Genomic DNA, 22,886 nt, shown 5'->3' with positions numbered 1-22,886 from the left:
TAACTGTAGACATTTCATTACTTAATGCTTGCAAGCTAAATTATTTTCTTAGCTGGATCTGGTCTACCTGTTAGGCACATGTGCCAGAAGGGGAATGGGTTGCTGTGCTGCAGGGGTGCCTTGCATTATGCTGATGTATCCTTTCCAAAGCCTTAGGCTTTGTCTCTGTTAGTGGGACACAAAGCTGCGATCAGTCATGTGCTGGAGATTGCCAGATGAAAGGACAGAGGAAAAAGGATGCTGAAATGCAGCTGGGGCGTGTGTGGCTGAGCGGGGCTTTCTGCCAGGCCTCTCTGCTGCAGCCCTGACCCTGTATGCCAGGCAATGGGTTAGCACACTTCTGTACAAATACAAGAAAAAGAATTTTGTTGTTTTCTTGGCGTTTCTGTTCTGTTGTGTAAGGAAAAGCACATTGATAAGAAGCCCTCATGCCAGTCATAGCACATTTGGTTCAGAGAACTTACACTTCGTAAGCTAAAACCTATCCCAATGGAGAGGTCTCTCAGTACCACCACCAGAAACTTCTTACTATAAATGACACCCGAATTCTACTAAATTAAAAGGGGAGGCAGCCTTCCTGGGGACAATTTTGAACACACAGTAATGACAAGCAGGAATCAAGGACGAGGCTTGTAGCAGCAGCTGGAGCCCAAAGACCACACGCGATGTTATTGCAGCTATTTAACAGGGAACACTAGGTCGTACTTTGCTGTTAAACTTGTGTTTTTCTGGTGCGCAAGAGCTGTGTCTTCGAGCTGCCCAGGGCTGCACTGCCCTTTCCCTCAATCCCAGCTGCTCTGCAGACTGGGTGGCACGGCAAGGCGTTCTGCAGCTTCACCTGCAGTACTTTATGGGTGCTTTGGGTACGAGATCAGCAGTATCTTACATATCCATACCTCCAGGTTCAACCTTGCTTATTTTGAAAAATGTAAAATTACTTCAGGTGGTCTCGCAAAGATGGTCTCAAACAAAATGTTTTTTCTAGCAGCTGTTTACCAGCTCTTACCTCCCTCCTGCAGGCACTCCATTCAGGTGTGCCCTACTCTTGTGAACGTTAAGTACGAGCTGCTTCAAAACCACCTGGAGCTGGAACAATCCCACATCAGAAGTTCTTCTGCTTTTGTTTAGTTGCTGTGTGCATTCCTTCACGCATCAGGGAGACATTGGTAGTCTGTCTGCTCAAATCTGGTTCCTATTTGGTAGCAGCTCCATCAGCCACAAGCAAAATTAAACAAAACAATAGTGTATGCCTTCTGAAGGGAGGCCAACTGGCAAAAATATAAACCAATTATCTTGAATGTCTGCTTAGAAGTGTGCAATATCTAACACGGAGTGAAAGGTTTGGGTGGGTTTTTTCCCCTCTAGTTTTCTGTTTAGTCCTTGCTTTTGGAGCTCATGGAGTGATTCTAAAGAACCGAAAGGGAAAAATCTCAGGAAAAGGCTCTTCTGACTCTCAATAGTTTTGGTTAGGGACATCACTGAGTGACGAAACATTTTTTTCTTCTATAGTTGTCAAGCAGGGGTGAAGTATGTGGCTAGATTGTGACTATTTCCTGCTTTACTAATCTGTAGCTGTGAAAATTAAATGATCCAGAGATATCTCCTTCTGTAGGAGTACTTGATTGCATGTAATTAGATCAGAGAAAGCCTCAGTTTCACAATGGTCATCTGCCTTCTTTTAGCAAACTAGGATGACCCCAGTTCAGTTTAGAACTGTTCTATTAATTCAGTGTTCATTTGTCATTCAAATGTACTATTCAGTCTAGCACAAAACACATTTCTGTTGAAGGGAGTGGCCCAGAAGGGTGCGTGGGGAGTGCACAGGCTAATAGGACTCACCTGAAAGACAGAGATGTCTTCCAGAACCTCCTGAGGAAACACTCTGAAATGTATTCAGGGACAAAGGAGATCTAGGAGAGGCTGAGAGCAAACACAGCAAGCAAGCCAAATCCAGTCTGTTTGTGATGCCATGTATGGACAGAACTACAGTCACTGATGAGGTCAGGCCTGAAAGTACTATTAAAGTCGGGCTGCAGTTTGGGTTAGAGGAGGGAAAGACAAAAAATTGGTTTTAACTGACTGTTACTTGAACTGTTTGTTACTAACAACAAAACACAGCAGGCTGTTGTTATATTACACAAGCAGCTTCTTAACTCAGACCCACTCTATGCATCTGACCATGTGTCTCCTGGATTTGTCCCGGCCTTCCTAACCCATTTGTCCACATCTCCCCTACATGCTCCCAGCTCCCATGCTTGCTTTCTAGCTGCTTGCTTTCTAGCTGCCTGCTATATGAGGAATAATATCCTTTATTTTAGACCACAAAGTTGCTATACCATCCTCCATTGCAGACATTCTTGTGTTCTGCTCCACAATTTAATAGTGGTTGATGCAGCCTTACTGACTGATTTTACTTTATGCAGAAAAAACTATCCATTCCTAAGAAAAGCCTCATGACTCTCCTTTGGCTAATACAATTGATTTTACTTGTGAATTACAAAGACACCTTTCTGCTCGTGTCAAATGACTCTCTACTTCTGAGAGCGTAGCTTTGCCAATACAGCTTTTAACATACAGCTTGCAGCGCGTACAGTTGAACAGCAATGACCGTAGCCAGCCAAGTAGCTTGGAGCATTTACTAGAGGCATTACTAGTGTCTGGGGAAGCCTCAATTTGAAACCTTGAAGGTTAATTTGAGTAGTTTCCCTCCAGGAGTCCCTTGCCATCACAAACAGGGCTATGTTATCAATCGTGGATGTGTATTCCAAAGCCCACTTTGGAAGTGGGTTTGCTGAGGAGTTTCCTTGAGTTTCTTTGAGATTAAATCTCCCCCAAAATCAGGCACTGATGCATATTCCTCCTGAAATAAACTGTTGTACCTTGCTAAGACATCCATCTGAAGAAAGACTTTGCTTTCCTGGCTACCCATTCTGCATTTTTCTTCATCTATCTGCCCTCTCTTGATTCATGTGGATCCTGATCAAATGTTACCTTGCCATCTAATTGCTGCCATGCAACTACTTGTTGCCAAGCAAGAAGAGAAGTTTTTTATAGCATCCAGTTGCCTGCCTGTGAATCAGTACTTTTTTAAACACAAACACGAAACAGCAGCATCTAAGTAAGGAACACATTCATGTGCCTGAAACAGAAAGTTTCTGTGGACTGAGGAAATAGTAGTAACATCAGCACAACGTATGGGAGGGAACTGGTGCAGTTTTACAAGGAGCGGAGCTATACCTGTGCTAGTTCTGTCATCTTTCAGTGACCACAGTGGACTTCTCTGATGTTTTGTCCATCTGGTGAAGCCCATAAAGTCTGACGTGCACAGAGAGCCTGGGGCATCCTGAATGACAGTCAGCAAATCAACCCAAACTCCACTTGAGACCCAAACCAAGCAGGGGACTGAATCCATGGGCTGCTAATATTGAGTTTGTGTGCACTGCATTGTTTTCTTTGTAAACAAGAAAACACAAACCACTGTCTAACTTTATGACCAGACAGTGGTTATTTAGTCCTCTTGCCCTTTCCACTTCAAAACGGTGGCTGTGTTTGGTCTGACTGAAAGACTCTCTCATGGGAAAGACACAGAAGAAAAAGGCAGATTTTTCCAGATCAGAGCCAGTGCATGTATGTACAAGAATGACAGGCTGGCAGAGTGGAAAATACATTCACCGATGAATCCCAGACAGCTACAGACAAACTTGTACCAAGTTTTCCTTTTACCTGGCTGGCAAAGTAGTCTGCGAGACAGTGCTTTACATCTCAAGCATCTTGAGCTTTACACAGAAAGCTGGCTATACTGGAGGAGCAGTTTTCTTGAAGCATATGGTTTTGTGATCTTTTAAGTTTGCATACCATAATGAATATGCAGTAAAGTAATACGCAGTAAAGTTGGTTGTTGTTTTTTTATTTTAACTATTTGTTATGTTTCTGGTGATATATTAGTGTTCTGATTTAAAAAAGATCCAAAGAGAAGGATTTTTACACGACATACACAGAAGTTCTTCTTGAACTGCCCTAACATCCAGACAGCCTAGTTGTGATGGAATTGTAGTGAGCCACACCTTATACTTTAATCTTGAGTGATCTTTTCACAGATGTCGTCTTCTAGCAATAGTTGGAATTGTAGGGTATAGATTTCTGAAATCTCTCAGAACTTTCATCCTTCATATTTATGAATGACTGATTGTGTGTCTGATTTCCTCCAGTCCACACGTATAGCTCTTCTGTACTTGCATCTCCTCAAAGAACATAACTAGTCATCTTGCTCTCCATTGGCAATAACCTGTTGGGATTGTCCAAGTACCTTATCAATATGACATAGTCCTATTAATGAATGTTAAGGATGTGATAAATACTGTTTATTCACTGATGTTGTTAATGGCTCTGTTTGACCTGTTCTTTCCATTGATCCTCAAGGTTTGTCCCTTGCTATCACAAAGGCTACCTAAAACATGGAAAGCAGCTATTTAGCCTCAGCATTTAGGCTCCAGCTGTCCATCAATTGTATCAATTTCCCATTCTTCACCTACTCACAGTACATCTCACAGCCCATTTTTCCCATTCAAATGTCTGGTAAGAAAGGGCTGGGAAAGTAAGGACTAAACTCAGTTTCCCAGAATTAATGGACTATTGATGGACTAATGGGAGACCAATGTGGGAAATATTTCTGTGCTGAAATAGGATAGGCAAATGTCGCTCAAGATCTCAGAGATCTAAAGATGTTTGCCAAAATTATTTGTCCTTCAATGGCAATCTACCATAGAGAACCCCCTTCTTCCATGGAGGATGGTAATGCCAGGTGCAAGGGGTTAAGCATGGGCACCCAGACTCTTCCAAAGGCCCGGCCAACTTTGGAGAACTGAGCTGGCTAAGAAGATAGCCGGGTGTTCCTGAGGGGAGTTCTGTGACCCACTGAGATGCAGTGGGCAGTTCTGCTGCAACAGCATTGATGATAAATCTGCTTGTGCCAAGCTGGGTGCCCAGGCCCTGGAACACGACAGTCATAGAAATCAAGGGAAAAGCTCTCATACATATTTTCCACTCTCGCAACTGCAGTAAGAAACATGAAGAAAGCATTTTTGCGTTCCGGAGTTCGGGTGCCAGATGCTGGTTGAGATGCCCAGCACTGTCTTGAGCTTCTTTTTTACATTCACCTCTGACTTGCTCCTCTCTGACCCTTATCGGTTTTTTTCTCGCAGTATTTGCATATTCTTTGTCTCCTTCTCCCCTCCATGCCATTGCTGCTTTTCAGATTTTGTTACTATTTCCACATTATATTTAATATATTTACTCTCTAGACATACAAATACCAGTTTCATACAAAGATCTTGCAAACTATTCTGCAAATACTCTTATGTGTCCTAATTTTTGGTGATTACATGTGAAAATGTAGAATTGGATCAATAAAGAAGCATATTGCAAGAGGGTTGAATCCTTTTTTTTAAAGTGTTTTAATATCCAATGGATATTCACCCCGCCTTTCTTCTTTTATTGTAGAATTTCATTTTTTCATAGCTGCCACCTGAAAGCCACCTGGAACTGGTTTCCAGTACATGGCGTATTTTAGCCTGAGGAGGACCCTGATGGGTACAGCTGCACTAGAGAAATTCGCACAAGGCAGGTAGTTCTTGTACGTGACTTGTTTTTGTTACCAGAATAATTTACTTTTTTTTTTTTTTACTAAATATGAAACAGGAAAAGCAAGGGGAATTCCCCACCCCAGCTGCCCTACAAATTGAAACCTCTTTCTAAGTACCAGCGGGCAATGCAGATCAGGATAACATCCACAGACTTTTTCAGGAAGGCAAGGCTTGGAGAGAGAGAGAGAGAAAGAAAGTATTACTCCAAATGTTATATGAATATTTGAAGGACGTGTGTGCTGTTAAGCTTGTTTTTCTGCCACCTCTCCTGGCTCCATTAGCTGGTTTGATAGACGCTGCCTCCGTTTACAAGCCTTCAGCCTTACACCATACTGGCTTTGGAAGGAGGTTTGTCAGGGAAGGTTTGTTGGTGGTTGTGCCATCTGGTGGAGAAAAGGGGTTTTTGCATCTACAGCACACAGAGATTCTTGGAAATAAGCGGAGAAAACATGCACAAACCCATTGACGCTGCTGGAAAAGCAGGACAAAGGCCAAACTCTGAGTGCAGATGAAGAAGCCACGCAAACTATTGTTCTGTGCTTTGTTTGGTTCCATTGAAGTATTAATATCTCAGTTATCTCTTGCCTCCAGAGAAAGCAAGTGCATGGACTTTTTGGAATTCCTTCATTCAGCTGGTTTCACAGGGTCCATCTTACCATCTTAGTTTAGATCACCCCTGTCCTTTAAAAAAATTCTTTTTAGCTTTTGTAGCTTTGATTCTGTGCATTTTTGTTAGCAGTTTCTTCTGCCTTTCTTTGTGTACCTTGGGAGTTATGCAGGCATAACTGGGCTGTGACTTCTCACCCACCTTACTTATCTTCACACCGAGTTGTTCAGACATGAGCCAAGGCCAGAGGGGACACAGCATGGTAAACACTTTGAGAGAAATACATCACAGTGGTGTTACAAGGGAAAAATCCCAAAGCCACCGTTGTGGGTCTGTAAGAAATTGCTGCATCCTGACTTGTCTGTCAGGAGACAAGCTGCAGTTTTCCCATGTAAGTAAAACAAGCCTCACACAGAAGTATCCAGAAATGCACTGCAGTGAGATATTTGAGAGCACAGGGCTTCTGGCTTTCCATGCCAAAATACAGAGTTTCAAGAAGATTCATGAGAATGTTTTCCCCAATATCTATTGAAGAAATTCTGGTAGAATACAGATCATCTCTTTTGGCATATAATTGCCTATCCTGATCTTTAACTCATTCAATGCAGGAGATGCCACAATATCGAATTTCCTTTCTTCCTGGATGGGATGAAGGTAAAGCAGCAGAGAATCATTGACTTGGGCCTGTCTTACCCTCTTCCTGATCCCTAATCAGTCACATTATCTACTATACCCCCTCTGCTTAAAGAAACCTATCAGTGCTGAGGCTTACTGAGCTGCACAGCCACGCTAAAATGGTTGTGTTTAATGGTGAGATAGTGAATATTGGTAGGCATGCTTCTTCACAGATACGTCTTCCCATCCACCTCTTCCATCCTTTTGCTACCACTTCTCTTCTATTGGCACAAATATTTGTGCAGCTATGGCATAAATTGGCTAAAGTGATCTGGCACACCTGAGAAATAATGCTTTTTTTTCTTTTTTTTTTTTCCTGCAGGTTATTTTTCAGCCAGATCAGTTCCCTGCGTAGCTACACAGCTATGGTAGGAGACAGGTAGGCAGGGGAAAAGGCAGGATCTGCTTCGGCTAGCTTAGGCAGCAGCACTACTGAAGCTGAAGTTTACAGAAAGCTTGGCTGATTCCAGAGCATGCCACTGCAAAAGAGAGGTGTCCCCTCCTCCTCACTGCTGGCTGCAAGCTCTGATAGTGAGACCTTTTTTGGAAGCAGTGTGGTGTTGGATTGATTTGGCCACCTTGTGTGGTTCGGTGATGCAGCTGAGCCCATCCACTCTCTCACTGAAACAATGTCCTGAGCCCATCTAATGCCTTACTGAAACAATGGCCTTGCCAGGAGCTGTGCATTCCCAGCCAAGTATTTCTTTGAGCTGGCTTTGGCTCATTTGAGGACAGATCTAGCTGAATCAACAGCAGGATATTTACATTTATTTGCTGCTAGTATGTCAGCTTGTTTTATCATGCAGTCAGTTGAGCACATGAGACATCACAAGGAAAGCAGCAGGAACACACAGCTGGAAGCAGAGAACTGGAGATGGAAATGTGGACATAACCCCTTCTGAAGGCAGGGAGTCATTTAGTAGTCTTTCCCTTATCATCTAACAACACCTTGAATGTCCTGCCATTACCTTCGGTATCAGTCACCTGGGCTGATAAGCCCCTGCAGTATCTCCTGTGATAGAACTGGGTCCAAATTCCCAGAAGTTTCCCTCGGGTGTTACTTAGGGAGATGTGAAGAGTATATGTTAACCACTGCTAATGACTTTAGCTAGCACTAGCCAGCTTTTCCTGTGTTACAAGGGAGCTGAAAGCTTTCCTTGCAAGATGAGTTGGGTTGATTGTGCCAATGAAGACACTTCTGATGGGAATTTGCAGGCTGTTCTGTTTTATAGCTCATTTGCTCTGTACTTCTAGCTGAACCCGTTCTCCTCTCTGAAAGGTTCTTTGTAAAGGTACATCTTGACATCTGTAGAGAGCATATTTCAGTTGCGTATTTTGCATTCCACTTGTGCAGATATTAAGGGAATTTCCTTTGTGATAGCAAATACCCACATTTTACTGTGGCAACTCTTTTTCTTTTTGATAAAAGACTGAAAAGTGAGACCCTCTTTCATCTTGTGGCTAATCTTTCCATCACTTTCAAAGCTTTTTCCCCATACAGTTCCCAAATTACAATTTGGATATTTCTTTGCTTACTACCAGGCATGATTTGCTGTTGTTATTACAGCTTTGATCAAGCAGCTCTAGCAAATAAAGTTAGTCCAGCTCAAGACATCACTTCCCTCTGCTGTTGACTGTACTTTCTTAGGAAAAGTTAGTGCTGTTGCAACACCATAAGTCAGAGGGATCCCTGCCCGCATCTGGGCGGTTCAGTTCACAGTCTGGCATGTTAAACTGTTATTCCGATGATCCCATTCAAGGAAGACCATAGCGTGGGCACACATTCCTCTTTGCTGACACAGATGGGAAAGGAAAATCATCTCTGGCAGAGAAGCCGCGAGTAGCTGGGAAGCAGTACTGTCTCACAGCTCTGTCAGCGTGTGCGCACAGAGTAAGAGTCCTTTTGGTCCCTGCAGCCATACAATTATTTTATGCAAGACCAAAAAGATGACTGCAGTAAAAGTAAGGAAATGTTATGGGTTTATCTACACTTTGTATATGCATATCAGCTCTCCATTTTCACTAGGTTTTGGTTCCATTTTTCAATGCAAGCAATGCTTCTTTAGAGCCAAGTGTCTCTGGCTTCTTCTGCTACAACCCAATCCTGTCAAACTACTTTTGCAGAAAAGTCTTTCCAAAAGTTTGTTTCTTTTCAGTTATTCCTAGGCCCAAAATGTTAAATCCTGTTAGTCAATGAGGATGTCACATCCTAAAATAATTTCTTTAGATATCCTTGCATGCATTGATTTACATTGATTTTTAAAAGGAAAATCCAGAGATCAGGGGACTGCTCATCTTTTTACACTCAATGAAAACACTGAGAATACTTAACTATAAGATATTTAAATCCTGGCTTGCTTAGGGACCAGTGATTAGAAAATTAACCAGCCTTTAAAAATAATAACCAAATGATTTCTGATTTGTGTGACACCCTGTGAATTATTATAGGCTCTCAAATGAGAAAAGCTGTCTCCACAGAAGCAGAAACAGCTGATGTAGCACAGACTGGTTCAGCTAAATAGACCACACTGAAAAACAGGGCCAACAAACCTTCCAAAGATCTTCCCTATATACAGGGGACAAGGAGAATAGAGTTGCCAGTCCACGGGAGGCTGCAGAAGCAGGACATGAGCCACTAAGGCGCAGAGCAAGACAGTCTCCCAAAGGCTTCAAGACCACTTACAGGCACACAAATATGTTGTGGAGTGCTTGAGAAACTCTTTGAGGGCTTCTGGCTGAGAGGTTGGTAGCTGTACATGAAAACAGGGCTTTCTCGCCATTTTATTTGTGTGTGAAACCTTCCCCTTTGAAACCTGCCTTCTGAGGCAGGGCATGAGGACTTTACTGGAACAGGTTGCTCAGAGAAGCTGTGGATGCCCCACGCCTGGAAGTGTTCAAGGCCAGGCTGGATGGGGCTTTGAGCAGCCTGGTCTAGTGGGAGGTGTCCCTGCCCATGGCAGGGGGGTTGGAACTAGATGATCTTTAAGGTCCCTTCCAACCCCAACCATTCTATGATGCTATGATTACACCCGGACTACGGAAAGAGGTGCCGCCCACCCTGCCCCGCTCCCCTCAGTCCTGTTTCTAGCCATGTGGTGTCACTCTTCTCCGTTGCCCCAGCACTGACACTTGTGTGCCTGCACAGCGAGGCATCAGCTTGCCCTCTGAACCAGTCACGGCTCTGCTGCCTGGCAGAGGGTCAGATGAATCTCCCAGCTCAGACAGATCAAGGGGCAGAAGCCAGTGCCCAGGCTGCGTTTGTGGAGAGGAGCAGGACACCCGCCTTTAAGCAGTAACACGCCATTCCACTGACTCTGCCATTTCATGTAACGTGTGCTAAGAGTACGTCTTTCACTGTATCCGCTAGTTTCCCTGAAGTTTCTGATTTTCAAACTACCTGTATTTTAATTTCTCTCTTCGGCATCCAAGCTGAGGTTTGAATAACACCCGAGTACAGCTGGATCTGTAATTTTGCATCTAGTTCTATAAAAACAACTTGCTGCAGGTGCTGAGCAACCCCAGCTCAGTGCCATCCTCCCATGTGTCCATCCACTCTGCTGTCGGCTGGACCTCATTGAGACTGTAGGTTTAGCGGTATAGAATTAAGGCTTACATGTCCCCCCCTGATAAAGGCAAAGCTATCCATGAATCGAAACAGCCTTTACGGGAAGGCTTTGCTTGGGAAACAAATCTACTACATCTCTCTCCCTCTTTTTTTCTACCTGTAGACCAAAGTCTTACACAAACTGCACCTGAAGAAAAACTGAAGAAGCGGGTCTCTGGGGAATGATACTAGCTAAAAAAACATTGGTACATTTTTACTCCTGATCAGAAGAATCATTTTACCACTCAGAAAAGTGAGATCCTGTATTTTCAGAAATGTATCGTAATTGCCTGAAGGACCACCACTGTCAGTTTCTCTTCTCAACCGGATTAACAAATAGGAAACCAGTTTTTGACTAACCACCACAAGAAATGCATCTAACAAGTAAACCATTTTGGATTCCAGAAGACCTTAATGTTGCCTTTCCACTCCTTGGAGAGAAGCACTTTATTTCACAACAGTTGATGCTGTATAATACCAGCGTCTTTTTCCATTCAGCTCAGAGACAGAAACCTGTCTGGAATCACCATGTGCACATGTAGATAAATTACAAGATCTTAATCAGAGTTTTTAATATGCGACTCCCCTGCCCATGGCAGGGGGGTTGGAACTAGATGATCTTTAAGGTCCCTTCCAACCCAAACTGTTCTGTGATTCTATGATATTGTAAAACAAAACCTACTCAGTCCCTGTAGTTAGTTACGCAACAGAAAATGAAAGTGCGCAAATGGTTTCTTTTTCCCCAAAGAGTAAGGAGGATTAAAAACATTACAGACAGAGTAAGGAAGCAGAACAAGGAGTCAGTTTCTTTGTTAAACAGCAGACCTAATTTAGTTGGAGACATAAAAAAATGTCAAACTTGTTAACTATGCAGCTTCATTTCTGGAAACGTTGAACACGTGCCATTCTCCATTAAGTACAACTGAAGGGGAAGAAGTTCACACTGACAAATCTGGCCCTGCTATTCAGATGCCTAATCGTGGAGTTAAGCATCTAAACTTAGCCTTTATATTTAAAAACCTGACTAGATGTCTGTGTGCTGTATACTCCTCTCAGTTGTTTCTTAATGCACTGCCTAACTTCCCCCCCCCTCCTTTCCCCCCTTTTTTTTTCCTAATCACAGCCACCGCTGTTCTGTGGTCCCAGTAGCCATGATTACTCCATGTGCTTTGCCCGATCAGAACGCAGCTTCTTTATACAAGTTGGCTTCTCAGCCTCTGCTTTGTAAGAAGATAAAAATTACAACTGTTTTCTGTGCCAAGGTCATTAAAAATTACATTCTTATGCTGTGCTTCAATCAGAGATCTCCTCCCTGCACTTCCTGGATGTGACACAGCCGTCTATGGTTCTAAAAATAATCCTGCTCTCTTCTGACACACTGCTAGCCTGCATGTGCATCCTGCATGTGGCGCTGGACTTCTTGGAGCTCCTTAAATCTAACCATGTGCCTTCAAATAAACGGCTTGTATTCATATTCCTGTGAAGCCACTAACAAATCAGAATATATCTTTGCAATGCTGATCTTCAAGCAACCTTTGGATCACCCCCACTACTTGCTTCTAAACACATAATTTACTTTCATTACATTTTGTTTAATCTGGCCGTGTCTGTTCCTGCCTTTCCATTATAAAGGCAGCATATTGTGCCTATTAGGTACTGAGGTCCTGCAGCTGGGAAGCCACATGCAACTCCTGAGCTGGCAAATTACCTCTTAATTCAGGTTAACCTGACTCATCCTGTATTTTAAGCAAAAAAAAAATTTTTTCCTGGACAGGAAGGGAGTCAACGGTCCCTAGGTAAAAAAAAAGCAACACTGGGTAAGGTCAATATATTTATGTTAGCAGTGAATACAATTTCTGTCTCAATTCCAGCATTCCCTAAAATATCACATAATTATACTTTATCCAGAAAGTGCAGACTGAAACAGGAAAGGGAGCTTTCTTATGCACCTGTTGAAGGGAAATGACAAAGATAAAAATTTGAAAGGATTAGTAACTGCCTTGCAACTAAAACAATGAAAAGGGATCACACTCCCCCTTTCTTTAGTTCTTGTTGTTCCGCAAATTCTAATTGTGACCCGTTGGGCTGGGTTGGATTCCCTACAGCAGGGCCGACTGGGCACTGCAGTTACCTGAGGCCATCGATGGGGTCTGTTCTACTCCCCAAGGTCCATTAGACCTTTTAGCTACCGGGGGAAGACAGGAGTACGCTGCACGTCAGTTAGATGAAAGCAGAAACAGTAACTCCAGTGATACGAGCTCTGCAGGGAGAGGTGACATGTTTTCATTGGACCAACTGATACAGCCGAAAAAAAGCAGAGCAGCTTTCAGGAACACAACCCCTCCTTCACTAAGCGCAGCATCACTGGGTGAAGGGGAGGTGGAACAATAGCTCCCTTCTCTCAGGAAGGTTAACCATCGCTGGGGGATGAGTCTGGCAAAGATTCTACGCTGTCTGAACCCAGAGATTTCTTTGATGTTTTGATGTTTTTTTTTAATGCCATTTACATCTTCAGGGGTTTTATATTATTTATATATTTTATATTATTCCAGGTCTTTTATATTATTTAAAGCTGATTTAAACTAAATTTGTCAACTACTGCGGCACAGCAAGAATTCATACAATTAAGCTCTTGCATTCTTTGCAGTACCTGCCTGGGGATAAAGCCACACCTCTCCCCGCTGCTTAGCGCGGGTCTTTTGGGTAAGACGTCTCTGTGTCTTAGAATAGGATTTCTCATTACCCAAGATTATATCAGCGCCTGCTGATAGTTTTTCACTTCATGTTCTTAACCTTCTGCGGCTGACATCCCAGTCATCTTTGCAGCAACTGAGCTGCCAAACGGAAGGCTGAGACTGCGATCAGAGCGCACACCGGCAGCAGGAGAGTGAATTTGTATGGAGCAGAAAGCTGGTGCTTTTGTGCATCTACCTGTTTATAACAGCAGAGAAACAAACAGAAAGAGCTGCATCTTTACAGTTCCAAGAGTGACATTTTGCACAAAACAAACCATATCTTCACTATATATCCAAGTCTACCTTTCGTTTGTTCAACGGTCCTTTCTTTTTTTTGGTTTTCCTATTAAACAGGAAAGTTGGGTTGTGAATGGCTAACATAAAATTTTAAGAGAAAAAACCCCATAACACAAGCAAACACCTAGAAGTCTGCAATCCAAACTCTATTTTTTTAAGATCGAGGCAAGACACCAGCTATACAACAGGGAGCAAAACAGCATCTTGGGAGAAAAATCTTATTATGGAAAGTGATTTGAGGGACCCTAAGGCCTGCTCTCTGAATTCCCTTAAACTGCAAGCCTCATGTTTTTTGTTAAAAGCAAGAAGATAAAATGCTCTCTCATCTGTCGGAGTGAGCCGCCTTTTTCCCTTCCTAAGCACATTGGTGAATTTCAGGCTAGATATTTCTAAATCACCGCTAAATACATTCACAGCACGCGCACTGTTTAGTAGCACAGTATTGCTCAAGAGCAAGCACCACCTCAGCAGCCCAACTGTATAAATATATATGACAGTTACAAGATCCATCGTTACCTTTTGATAGATTTTGCAGAAGATGTGACAAACTAGACATGGGTTAGACATTAGCTGTACTCCAAAATATTATAAAACAATCTTCTGAAGCTCCTATTATGCAGAAGATTATAAAAATGAGGTTTTTATCTTAATACTACACCAGCATTGGCTACCAATATTTTTAAAAACGTTTAATAAAAACTATGGGTAGCCCAAACAAGGCTTTAATGTTGCTTTAGCCCTGGGCCATCACTAGGCATTCATTTCACGAAATGAGACGGAGAGAGGGTACATTCCTGCTGAATCGCAGCTCTGTCTTGAAGGTAGAATTTCCTGCAAGACACACCTCCTTTTCATCCACGTAACAGCAGCAAACCGCTTTCCTTCAGCCTCCAGCCCAAGAGAGAGCAGCTGTTCGCCCACCAACAGGAAAACTCCTCTGGCACAGTGCCCCCAGAGCCTGCAAGAACTTTCCAAGTTGTGCAAAACCAGATGCAAAATCTTTCAAACAAGTGCTGAGTTACCAAAGTTAAAGGGAACACAAAGCTTTGAACCGAGTATCTGTAAGCAAAGGCATACTTCCTATTCCTTTGGGGAAAATGAGAAAAACTCGTGTATGTCATTCTAAAATCTTTGCAGGGACAAGGCTGGCAAAGATAACTTACTACCAGTCACTCGTATTTTAATCAGAACCATCTGGACTTGCTCTAGTTTTTACATGCCACCCTGGTACCTACGCTAGCTTTTCCACTGGAACTACACTAATGTTAGCTTTTTAAAGTAACGAATGCTAATACAAGCAGCAAAGCACTTGATGGCAGAAAAGGACCAAGGTCCATCATGTTACCATGGTTTGGTCACATATGTAGACTATGAAGTAAAATGAAAAGCTGAAAGCAGACATGGGGGTTTGTACAGTTCGACTCCAATTGCGACGGCACATACAGGGTGATGACTATATCTTGTTAAAGATGCCAAGTCTCTGATTTCTCTTTCAGGAAAGCCAAACCTGAATGAAATACATATAATTATCAGGAAAACACATTTAAGTGACATAGTGAAAACTAGAATAAGCAAATTTCCCACCAGTATCAGTAATTTTTATTAAACTCCACTTTTTACCTCAGGATTTAAAACTGTAACTAAGTAAATTATCACAGTGCTTGCAGTAAAACCATCTAAACTGAAAGTTTACCATTCCTTCTCCTTGTTGTTTTAGAATCTCCTGAAGCAAGACTCAGTCCCCCTAACGTGTAACTCGACATATACTCGTCGGTGAAGGAAGGAGTTGGCTGGTGCCAGTTACCCTACTGGCATCGTAACAGTTAACTTTGTTTTGCTCCTGCCCTCCTCCCCAGTACCACTGGGAGAGCACCTGGACTTCTGCACAGCCTTAGCATAGGGAAAAAGGGAGACCAAAGAACCTCGGCACTGAGGATCTTTCAGAGGACAGAGAAGGAAATGGAGAACGCACAGAGACTGGAGCATTCAGGAGGGACTTCAGTGGGGGGAAAGAAATGGTGAAGAAAAGCCCACAGGCAGCTTGTCAGCGGACAAGTGTGTGCATATGTACGTGCGGGTCCCTGTATTTGCCCAGGGGAGGGGAGGCATGAGCCTCCCTTAGCCCCAAAACATGCAAACTCCTTGCAACAGTTATATAGACAGAAATTCAAGTGGCACCATTTTGTCATATGCACACCTAGACCCTAAAGAGTATGCAATTTCAGCAGATGAAAAAAAGACAGGAACAACCATTCTCTCCTGCAATAAGCAGGTATCAGTCAAGTAATTAAAAATTTATTCCCACCCTACACATGGTATCCAAAGAAACAATACGTACAAAGATCGATTTACCCCATGATTACACAAGCCTCCTGGATTTAATAATGCGAACCATATGACAAAGTTCAAGATACTTTATTTGTTAGATACAACAGGTAAATCTCAAAGGAGAGTTCTTGAACGTATGAAAAAAATCATGTCACTTAAGTGACCTCCACAACCTACACGTTCCAGCAACAGACTATTTATAATGTATTGTTTTAATGATTGCTAACTTTCTCTTGCAGATCTGATCCTCTCCTTAAAAAGTCTTTTGTATTTTCAGACATGGTTGGTTTGTTCATTCTACCACTTCATATTTACATCAGTCTCATCCCAGATTTTGTTGTCATACAGGCTTTGAGTTCAGTTGTTGTTTCCTAACTGTAAGAGTCTTTGCAGTTTATCTACGTTTTAGAAGAACTTGTGCACAGCACAAATTAATGCAAATGGCTTTCTCAGTGTACGTACTGAAGGATATGCATCCAGAGGTTGTCCTGTCTGAATACATCCTTCATTAGTCCAGGCTGTATTTTTAAACTATAGATTTATAAAAACGTGTACAAAAAATTATCCTTGGACCAGTACAATGTCTAAGACACAGTTGGTAAGATGTAAAATTATTCAGGTATCTCTAACTCTGAAATAATATCGAGTATCATTATGGCATAAACTTAGGTTACACAGAGAAGTAACTTTTTCTTAAATCAAGAACTCTGAAATAGAATAAATAATTTACAAGCTTGAGAAGATCTGCATTGTTTCTTACACAAAGACTTTGTTACCTCTATTGTAAAAAAAACAAAAAAAAAAGCTTAGAGGAACTGAGTATCATTTCTGTCGGTGGCTGTAAAACTTAAATACCTGTTCTTGTTCACATAATTCCCCTCTTTAAATCTGCTAGAGGTAGATGAAGATAAAACAAACCCCGAAATGTAAGGATTAAGATACTGCAAATAAATTCTAACCCTGCAAATCTAGTGAACATATGTTCTCACCAGATTTACTGAAAGCAGTTATTTTTTTCTTTTTTTAAATAGAACAGCACCCAACTTCTTCCTTCCACGTTGTCAAAATCAGTGCTCGATGCTGGCATAAAATAATTTTCAAAGCGTTCCCAAATTAGAGCAGAAGCAGGTCCCACCTCACACTCTTCAGTCACTCTGATCGGTTTCCAGGGACTGACTCTGCTGAGGAAACTCTGCCTACCTGGCACTGCCCAGGCAGCCCCCGGGCCTCCCCCCACAACAACGGCAGACAAATCTGCAGATCCCACCCAAAGGGAACTCTAAGGGAAAGATGTGGGAGAGAGGGAAGTGGGGCTGAAGGCAGGGAGAGAGAACTGCTCAACCTTCACGTCCATTACAGATGGTGACCTTTACAAAGATTTCTCCGAGAGTAACTTTAGCATGGGTGTCTGCGTGCACGGGCTGCAAAATATTTGGCTATTACCACAAAATCAGAGATTTTATTAGGCTCACGGGTGTTTACAAGATCTCATATAAAGCCTTAGTTTTGGCATTGAGAAAATTATAAAGCAGTAACAGAATTTTCTAAAACAGAAATTACTTCATTGATGTCCTGATGGACCAAAAGAAATAGTTAAGATAACTGTTTAGATCTGATTTCCTACTTTCCTATAGCTTGGCCTATAGCTTCAAGTTTTCCAATGTCTCCCCTAGCCTCTCTCCACCTGTAATTTTATCTCCTTTGTTCAGCCAAAATCTATCAATGTGTTGAAGCCAAACATACGTAAGAAAGCATACAAGAAATAGGATTGAGCTTGGCAGCCCTTTTTAAAACTACTGAACAAAGTATGTTTCCTCTTCATCGTTCACCAGACAAAAAGGAGGAAGCATCGTTACGTACCAGAACATCTGCACAGAAGTGCCTCCAAGTTTCTTCACAACAGTAATACTGGCATGATCACAAAGACAAGATGCCTTTTTTTTTTCTCTCTCTCTGTATTATAAATGTAGCCATCACGATCTCATTTGGTATGCAAAAAAATATAATTACTTCAGTACAATTTCCACAGCAATTTGAAGTGTGCCTTTTTCTCTTTTAAGTTACCATTTAAATTTAATGAAAACGACAGGACGGACTGAGATGGCGAACCCCAGTGTTTTACATAATTCAGTTTGTTCGGTTTAGTTACAGAATAACGATCCTGGTGGTTAATCTAAAACCACAGATCTAAATGAACGAGGCAATTTTGTGCATTCTACAGTCAATGCATATTTAAATACTTGTCTTCCTTCATGATATTGCTAATCTCCAGAACCCCTTGCTTTACGGACGCTGAACCAATTTACTCTTACTGCTTTCCTGCTCGCTAAGCTTGAAGTGGGTGTAAGCTAAAATGCCCAACAACGTGCACAGAATCCCAAGGCCTTGATTAACAGACAGTGGATCCTTAAATAAGAGGCACCCTCCCAGGAGGGTGATGCAGAACTTGAAATGCCCGAACATGTTGTACCTAGACATCTGTTAAGGATAACAGCAAATATCAGTATTATTTGTAAACAGAAACACTTGGGAACTTCATTAATTACATCCAAAGCATGCAATGGCATGTCACATTGACTTCAACTCATGCAACTTTCCTGCACTTTTGCGGCTATGAGAATTAACCTCCACCTAAAGCCTTTCACCCATCCTACACTACAAACTAACTGACAGGCCCACACTTCCCCGAAGTAGTCCAAGTATGGCTAAATATTCTTTATAGGTATAAAGGTCACATCAGTAAGTTGACTGCCATTATCTATACAAACCCTGAACAAAGAAACAAAATACAGTAAAACATGAACGTGCTTTTCCAGCTTCATCATTCAAGATAAAGCAGGCAGGTTACCAAACAATTTTCCCACAGTACATCAACCCGAATGAATGCTAACATAATTCACCTGGAAACAGGAGAAACAACTAATGTTACAAAGGATACGTGACAGGTGACGTATTTCCAATGATCCAGTAAATGGACAAGTTTACCATAAAGGCTATTATTCCAGACAGCAGTACCATTATCTGTGGATTAACGGACACAGTCAGTAATCTGACACGCTTTTGGACATTTGCAGATACATTTCAGGTTATTTAGTCAGTTTCCTTTACTTTCAAATGCAAAATATCAGGCAAGAAGAACATATGGAGAACAAAAATAGAAACAGCTTCGAATCAGTACAGCCACTGGTGATGTGTATATGCAGCTCAGGCTATGATGTCCATAAATATATGCTGATATAACCACAAGCCTTTTCTCTCAGGGAACTGAATGATTTGGAAAACCTGGCTACTCATATACACAGAGATTGTAATCTTTACCTTTGAGACAAAGTCTTATTTATGGCCACAACAAAAACTATTTTGGAAAAATAAATGATTTTATTATTGTGAATACTTGCTGTCCCATTCATAAATGCCAGCGCTACGAGAAATGGCCCATCACTGAGCGGCACGATCAGCTGTGGCAAGAATACGCCACTGACTCTCTTTTAGACAGAAGGATAAAGAGAGAAATTATAGCCTTCTTGGTGAAAATAAACTAGCAATTCTAGAGAACAACCAATGTTGGCATCCTTCCACAGAAGAGGAGTTGAGAGTGTCAAAAGTGAGCATGCTTATCTCTTTTCTGAGTGGACAGTAAGAGCTGGAACCAGGGCGCTTACATAATTTTAATTTAATACACTAGGGGAAGCTTCTGGATTTTGTCAAGATTTTCCTGGTGTTCAGATGCCCTCTAAACAGAAACAAGAATAAGGAGGTAAATGAGCTGGCAGACAGACTCCTCTGGGAGGAAGTGGGGCAGACACAACAAGGGTGCCTTTTTTTTTTTTCCCCTTTTGCACATGCCCCTCATGTCATCATAGTAAATATCTGTACAAAAATCTGTTTCACAAAGAAACAGATCTTCCCATCAAATCTAACTACATCGATGATGATTATTTATTTAAATAAAGTTAATACAAGCCTTACCACAGCAGAAAGCGTCCAGGGCCCAAATATTCCTCCTTCTCCAAAGACTGGCTCGAAGAAGGGTATGATGAACAGCAACATAGCTGAGGACATCGGTGCCTGATAGTACAGCAACTGCATAGAGTTTACCTGCAACTCATGCTGCTTAGCTCCTACCCACTAAAACCAAAAGAGAAAGCTGTTAAATATGAGGGGAAAAAAACATAAATGGAAAACTTGAGCAAAAGTAAACTGGCTACATACACAAGGGAGTCTCATGTGGACAATATTACATAACCAGATTGTTGAGCATCATCCTCTACCTTTGCCTAACTGGAAGCCCGTATCTTAGTCTCTTTCAAGCACACAAACCACGTGAGGAGAAAATCATATGCAGGGGCCCTGGAAAACCCCTGAGTGCCTAAACCTTCCTTTTCCCATAGCCTGGGGGTAAAGTATTATATATATAATATATATATATTTTATATATTGGGGGTGTTCGTGGATGAGAAGCTCAACATGAGCCGTCAGTGTGTGCTTGCAGACCAGAAGGCTAACCACATCCTGGGCTGCATCAAAAGAAGCGTGGCCAGCAGGTCGAGGGAGGTGATTCTACCCCTCTACTCTGCTCTGGTGAGACCCCACCTGGAGCACTGCGTCCAGCTCTGGGGCCCTCAGCACAAGAAGGACATGGACCTGTTGGAATGGGCCCAGCAGAAGGCCATGAAGATGATCCGAGGGCTGGAGCACCTCTTCTGTGAGGACAGGCTGAGAGAGTTGTTCAGCCTGGAGAAGAGAAGGCTCCGGCGAGACTTACAGCAGCCTTTCAGTACTTAAAGGGAGCCTACAGGAGAGATGGGGAGGGACTCTTTATCAGGGAGTGGAGCAATAGGACGGGGCTAACGGTTTTAAACTGAAAGAGGGGAGATTTAGATTAGATATTAGGAAGAAATTTTTCACTATGAGGGTGGTGAGACACTGAAAGAGGTTGTCCAGAGAAGCTGTGGATGCCCCATCCCTGGAAGTGTTCAAGGCCAGGCTGGATGGGGCTTTGAGCAACTTGGTCTAGTGGGAGGTGTCCCTGCCCAGCTAAGCTTTTTTTGAAAATTACAGAATAATTTCACTCAGGTACTGTCATTTCTCCAGTACACACACCACCACTTAAGAGTTATTATGCAGCATCTCTCTCCTCCTCCTGCCCCAAAACAGGACAAGAGACCATTATTTACCATCTTGCACACTACAGGTCAGAGAAGCGCACTGATTTTGGAGGCACGGTACATCCGTTACAAAGAAATTCACATTTAGATCGGAGATGACTATAATATCAACGTGACAGGGGACTCTAATTTGGGAGGTTTTTACAGTCATGGCTGATAATGAACGGGTCCTGAGGTGCTAGTACTATGTTACAGCCTAAAGGGCTAAGGCAGCCCTCGGACATACCTATTTTTTCAATCATAATCAGACAGATAGGTTATACTGTACATATGTATACAATATTATTAGTTATATATATTCATGCACCCTCTACAAAAACAGCTTAGCCTGCGTATAGTCGAAATCGGAAGAAGGATGCTGATAAAATGTAAATAGCTCAAGGATAAACCATGGGATTAACTGAAGGACTGGAAAACGTCCTTTCTAGGGAAAGGCTCAAATGCAAGGCACTTGCTTCAGCAAGGAGAAAAAAAAAAAATAAATCTGTGCTCTCTAGAAAAACGGAGTTTACCGACAAAGCGACCTTCACCCCTTGAAATGACCACGTTAAGGATGACACCCCCAATTTTTAGCAGCAAGGACGATCAATTCCTTAAACAATACACCAAGGGTTGTGGAGGATTATCACAATTTGTGGGGTTTTTTTTAATTGATACGGAAGTATAGAGGTTCCCCTGGAAGGCAGGGTGGTGTTCAAAGGGTGATCTCACCGAGGGGCAAGAAGACGACCACCACCAGGCTCCCCCCCCCCCGCCTTCCCGCGCCCCGCCATCTTACCCACCACTTGGTAGAGGGAGGTCACCAGGACGCCCAAGGTGGCGAACGCCATCCCGAGAAGGTTGAACTTCACGTCGTAGTAGGAGTTGAGGAAGACGCCCAGCGTGATGGGGACCTGTGGAGGCGGTGGATAGAGGGGGGGGTTTAGGCCGGGTCGCTCCCCTCGGGCGCCGCCTCAGGCATCGCCTCAGGCCGGGCGGGCGGAGGGAAGGGGGGGCGCGGGGGGACCCCCCTCGCTCCCCCCCCCCCTCCGCCCGCCCGGCCTGAGGGGTCGCCCGGTGGCCGCCTCCCTCACCAGGGTGAGCTTGATCCGGAGAGGGAAGGTCTTTCCGTAAGCCAGGCTCTGGATGACCACGATGACCGGCGTGGTCATGGCCTTGGCCAGCTGGTAGGTGCCGATGGTGTTGCTCTGCAGGGAGAGGTTGGTGAAGACGACGAAGCCGCAGAAGCTGAGGGCCAAGGGCAGCACCTGGGCGGGCTGCAGGCTCTTGGGGGAGAAGGCGCCGAGGGCCTGGCAGAGGTAGAGGCCGAGCCAGGTGATGGCGAAGTGCACCAGGGTGAGGCTGAGGTTGGGGAAGCCCAGCCGCACGTACAGCCACTTGTTCAGGAAGACGATGCAGATGGAAGCGGCCAGGTTCACCAGCAGCCCCGCCGCCAGGCGACCCTGCGCCGGGATCCACCCCATGGCGGCCGGCGACGGGGCACCGGCAAGCAGCAGCAGCAACAGCAGCGGCGGCGGAGGCAGCCCCGCCGGCCGCCACCGCACCGGCCGGGCCGCCACCGCCGCCCGCCCCCCCCGGGACACGTGGGATCGCGCCTTCCGGTGGCCCCGCCCGCCCCGGCACGGCCCCGCGGGCGGGGCTACAGCGCCGAGCCCGCCGGCGACCGGAGGCAGGGGGGCGGACGCACGGCACCGCAGCGGACAAGGAGCCACCGCGGACCCCCCTGACGGGAGGCGAGAGCTGCGGAAAAGGGGCCCTGCGACACCCAGGGAAAGGTGCGGGACCTCCCCTCGCCCCCCCACCGCACGGGCCAGCGGCCGTGGGCAAACA

General features: G+C 43.7%; 1 protein-coding gene across 1 annotated transcript; it reads right to left on the bottom strand.

Annotated features, from left to right (window-relative positions):
* Positions 1–15,812: 15,812 nt before the first annotated feature.
* Positions 15,813–22,626, bottom strand: SLC35E3 (solute carrier family 35 member E3). The gene is made up of 5 exons (XM_074572810.1): positions 22,130–22,626; positions 21,839–21,949; positions 19,858–20,016; positions 18,827–18,909; positions 15,813–18,358 (listed from the first exon to the last, which is right to left on the bottom strand). Exons 1-5 carry the CDS (start codon positions 22,517–22,519, stop codon positions 18,172–18,174), a joined length of 930 nt encoding a protein of 309 aa, XP_074428911.1. The 5' UTR covers positions 22,520–22,626; the 3' UTR covers positions 15,813–18,171.
* Positions 22,627–22,886: the final 260 nt, after the last annotated feature.

This window comes from Larus michahellis, chromosome 1 (genome assembly GCF_964199755.1).
Source record: "Larus michahellis chromosome 1, bLarMic1.1, whole genome shotgun sequence".
NCBI lineage: Eukaryota > Metazoa > Chordata > Aves > Charadriiformes > Laridae > Larus > Larus michahellis.
Note: the sequence above shows the minus strand (reverse complement) of the source record. Positions and strands in the feature narration are given on the sequence as shown.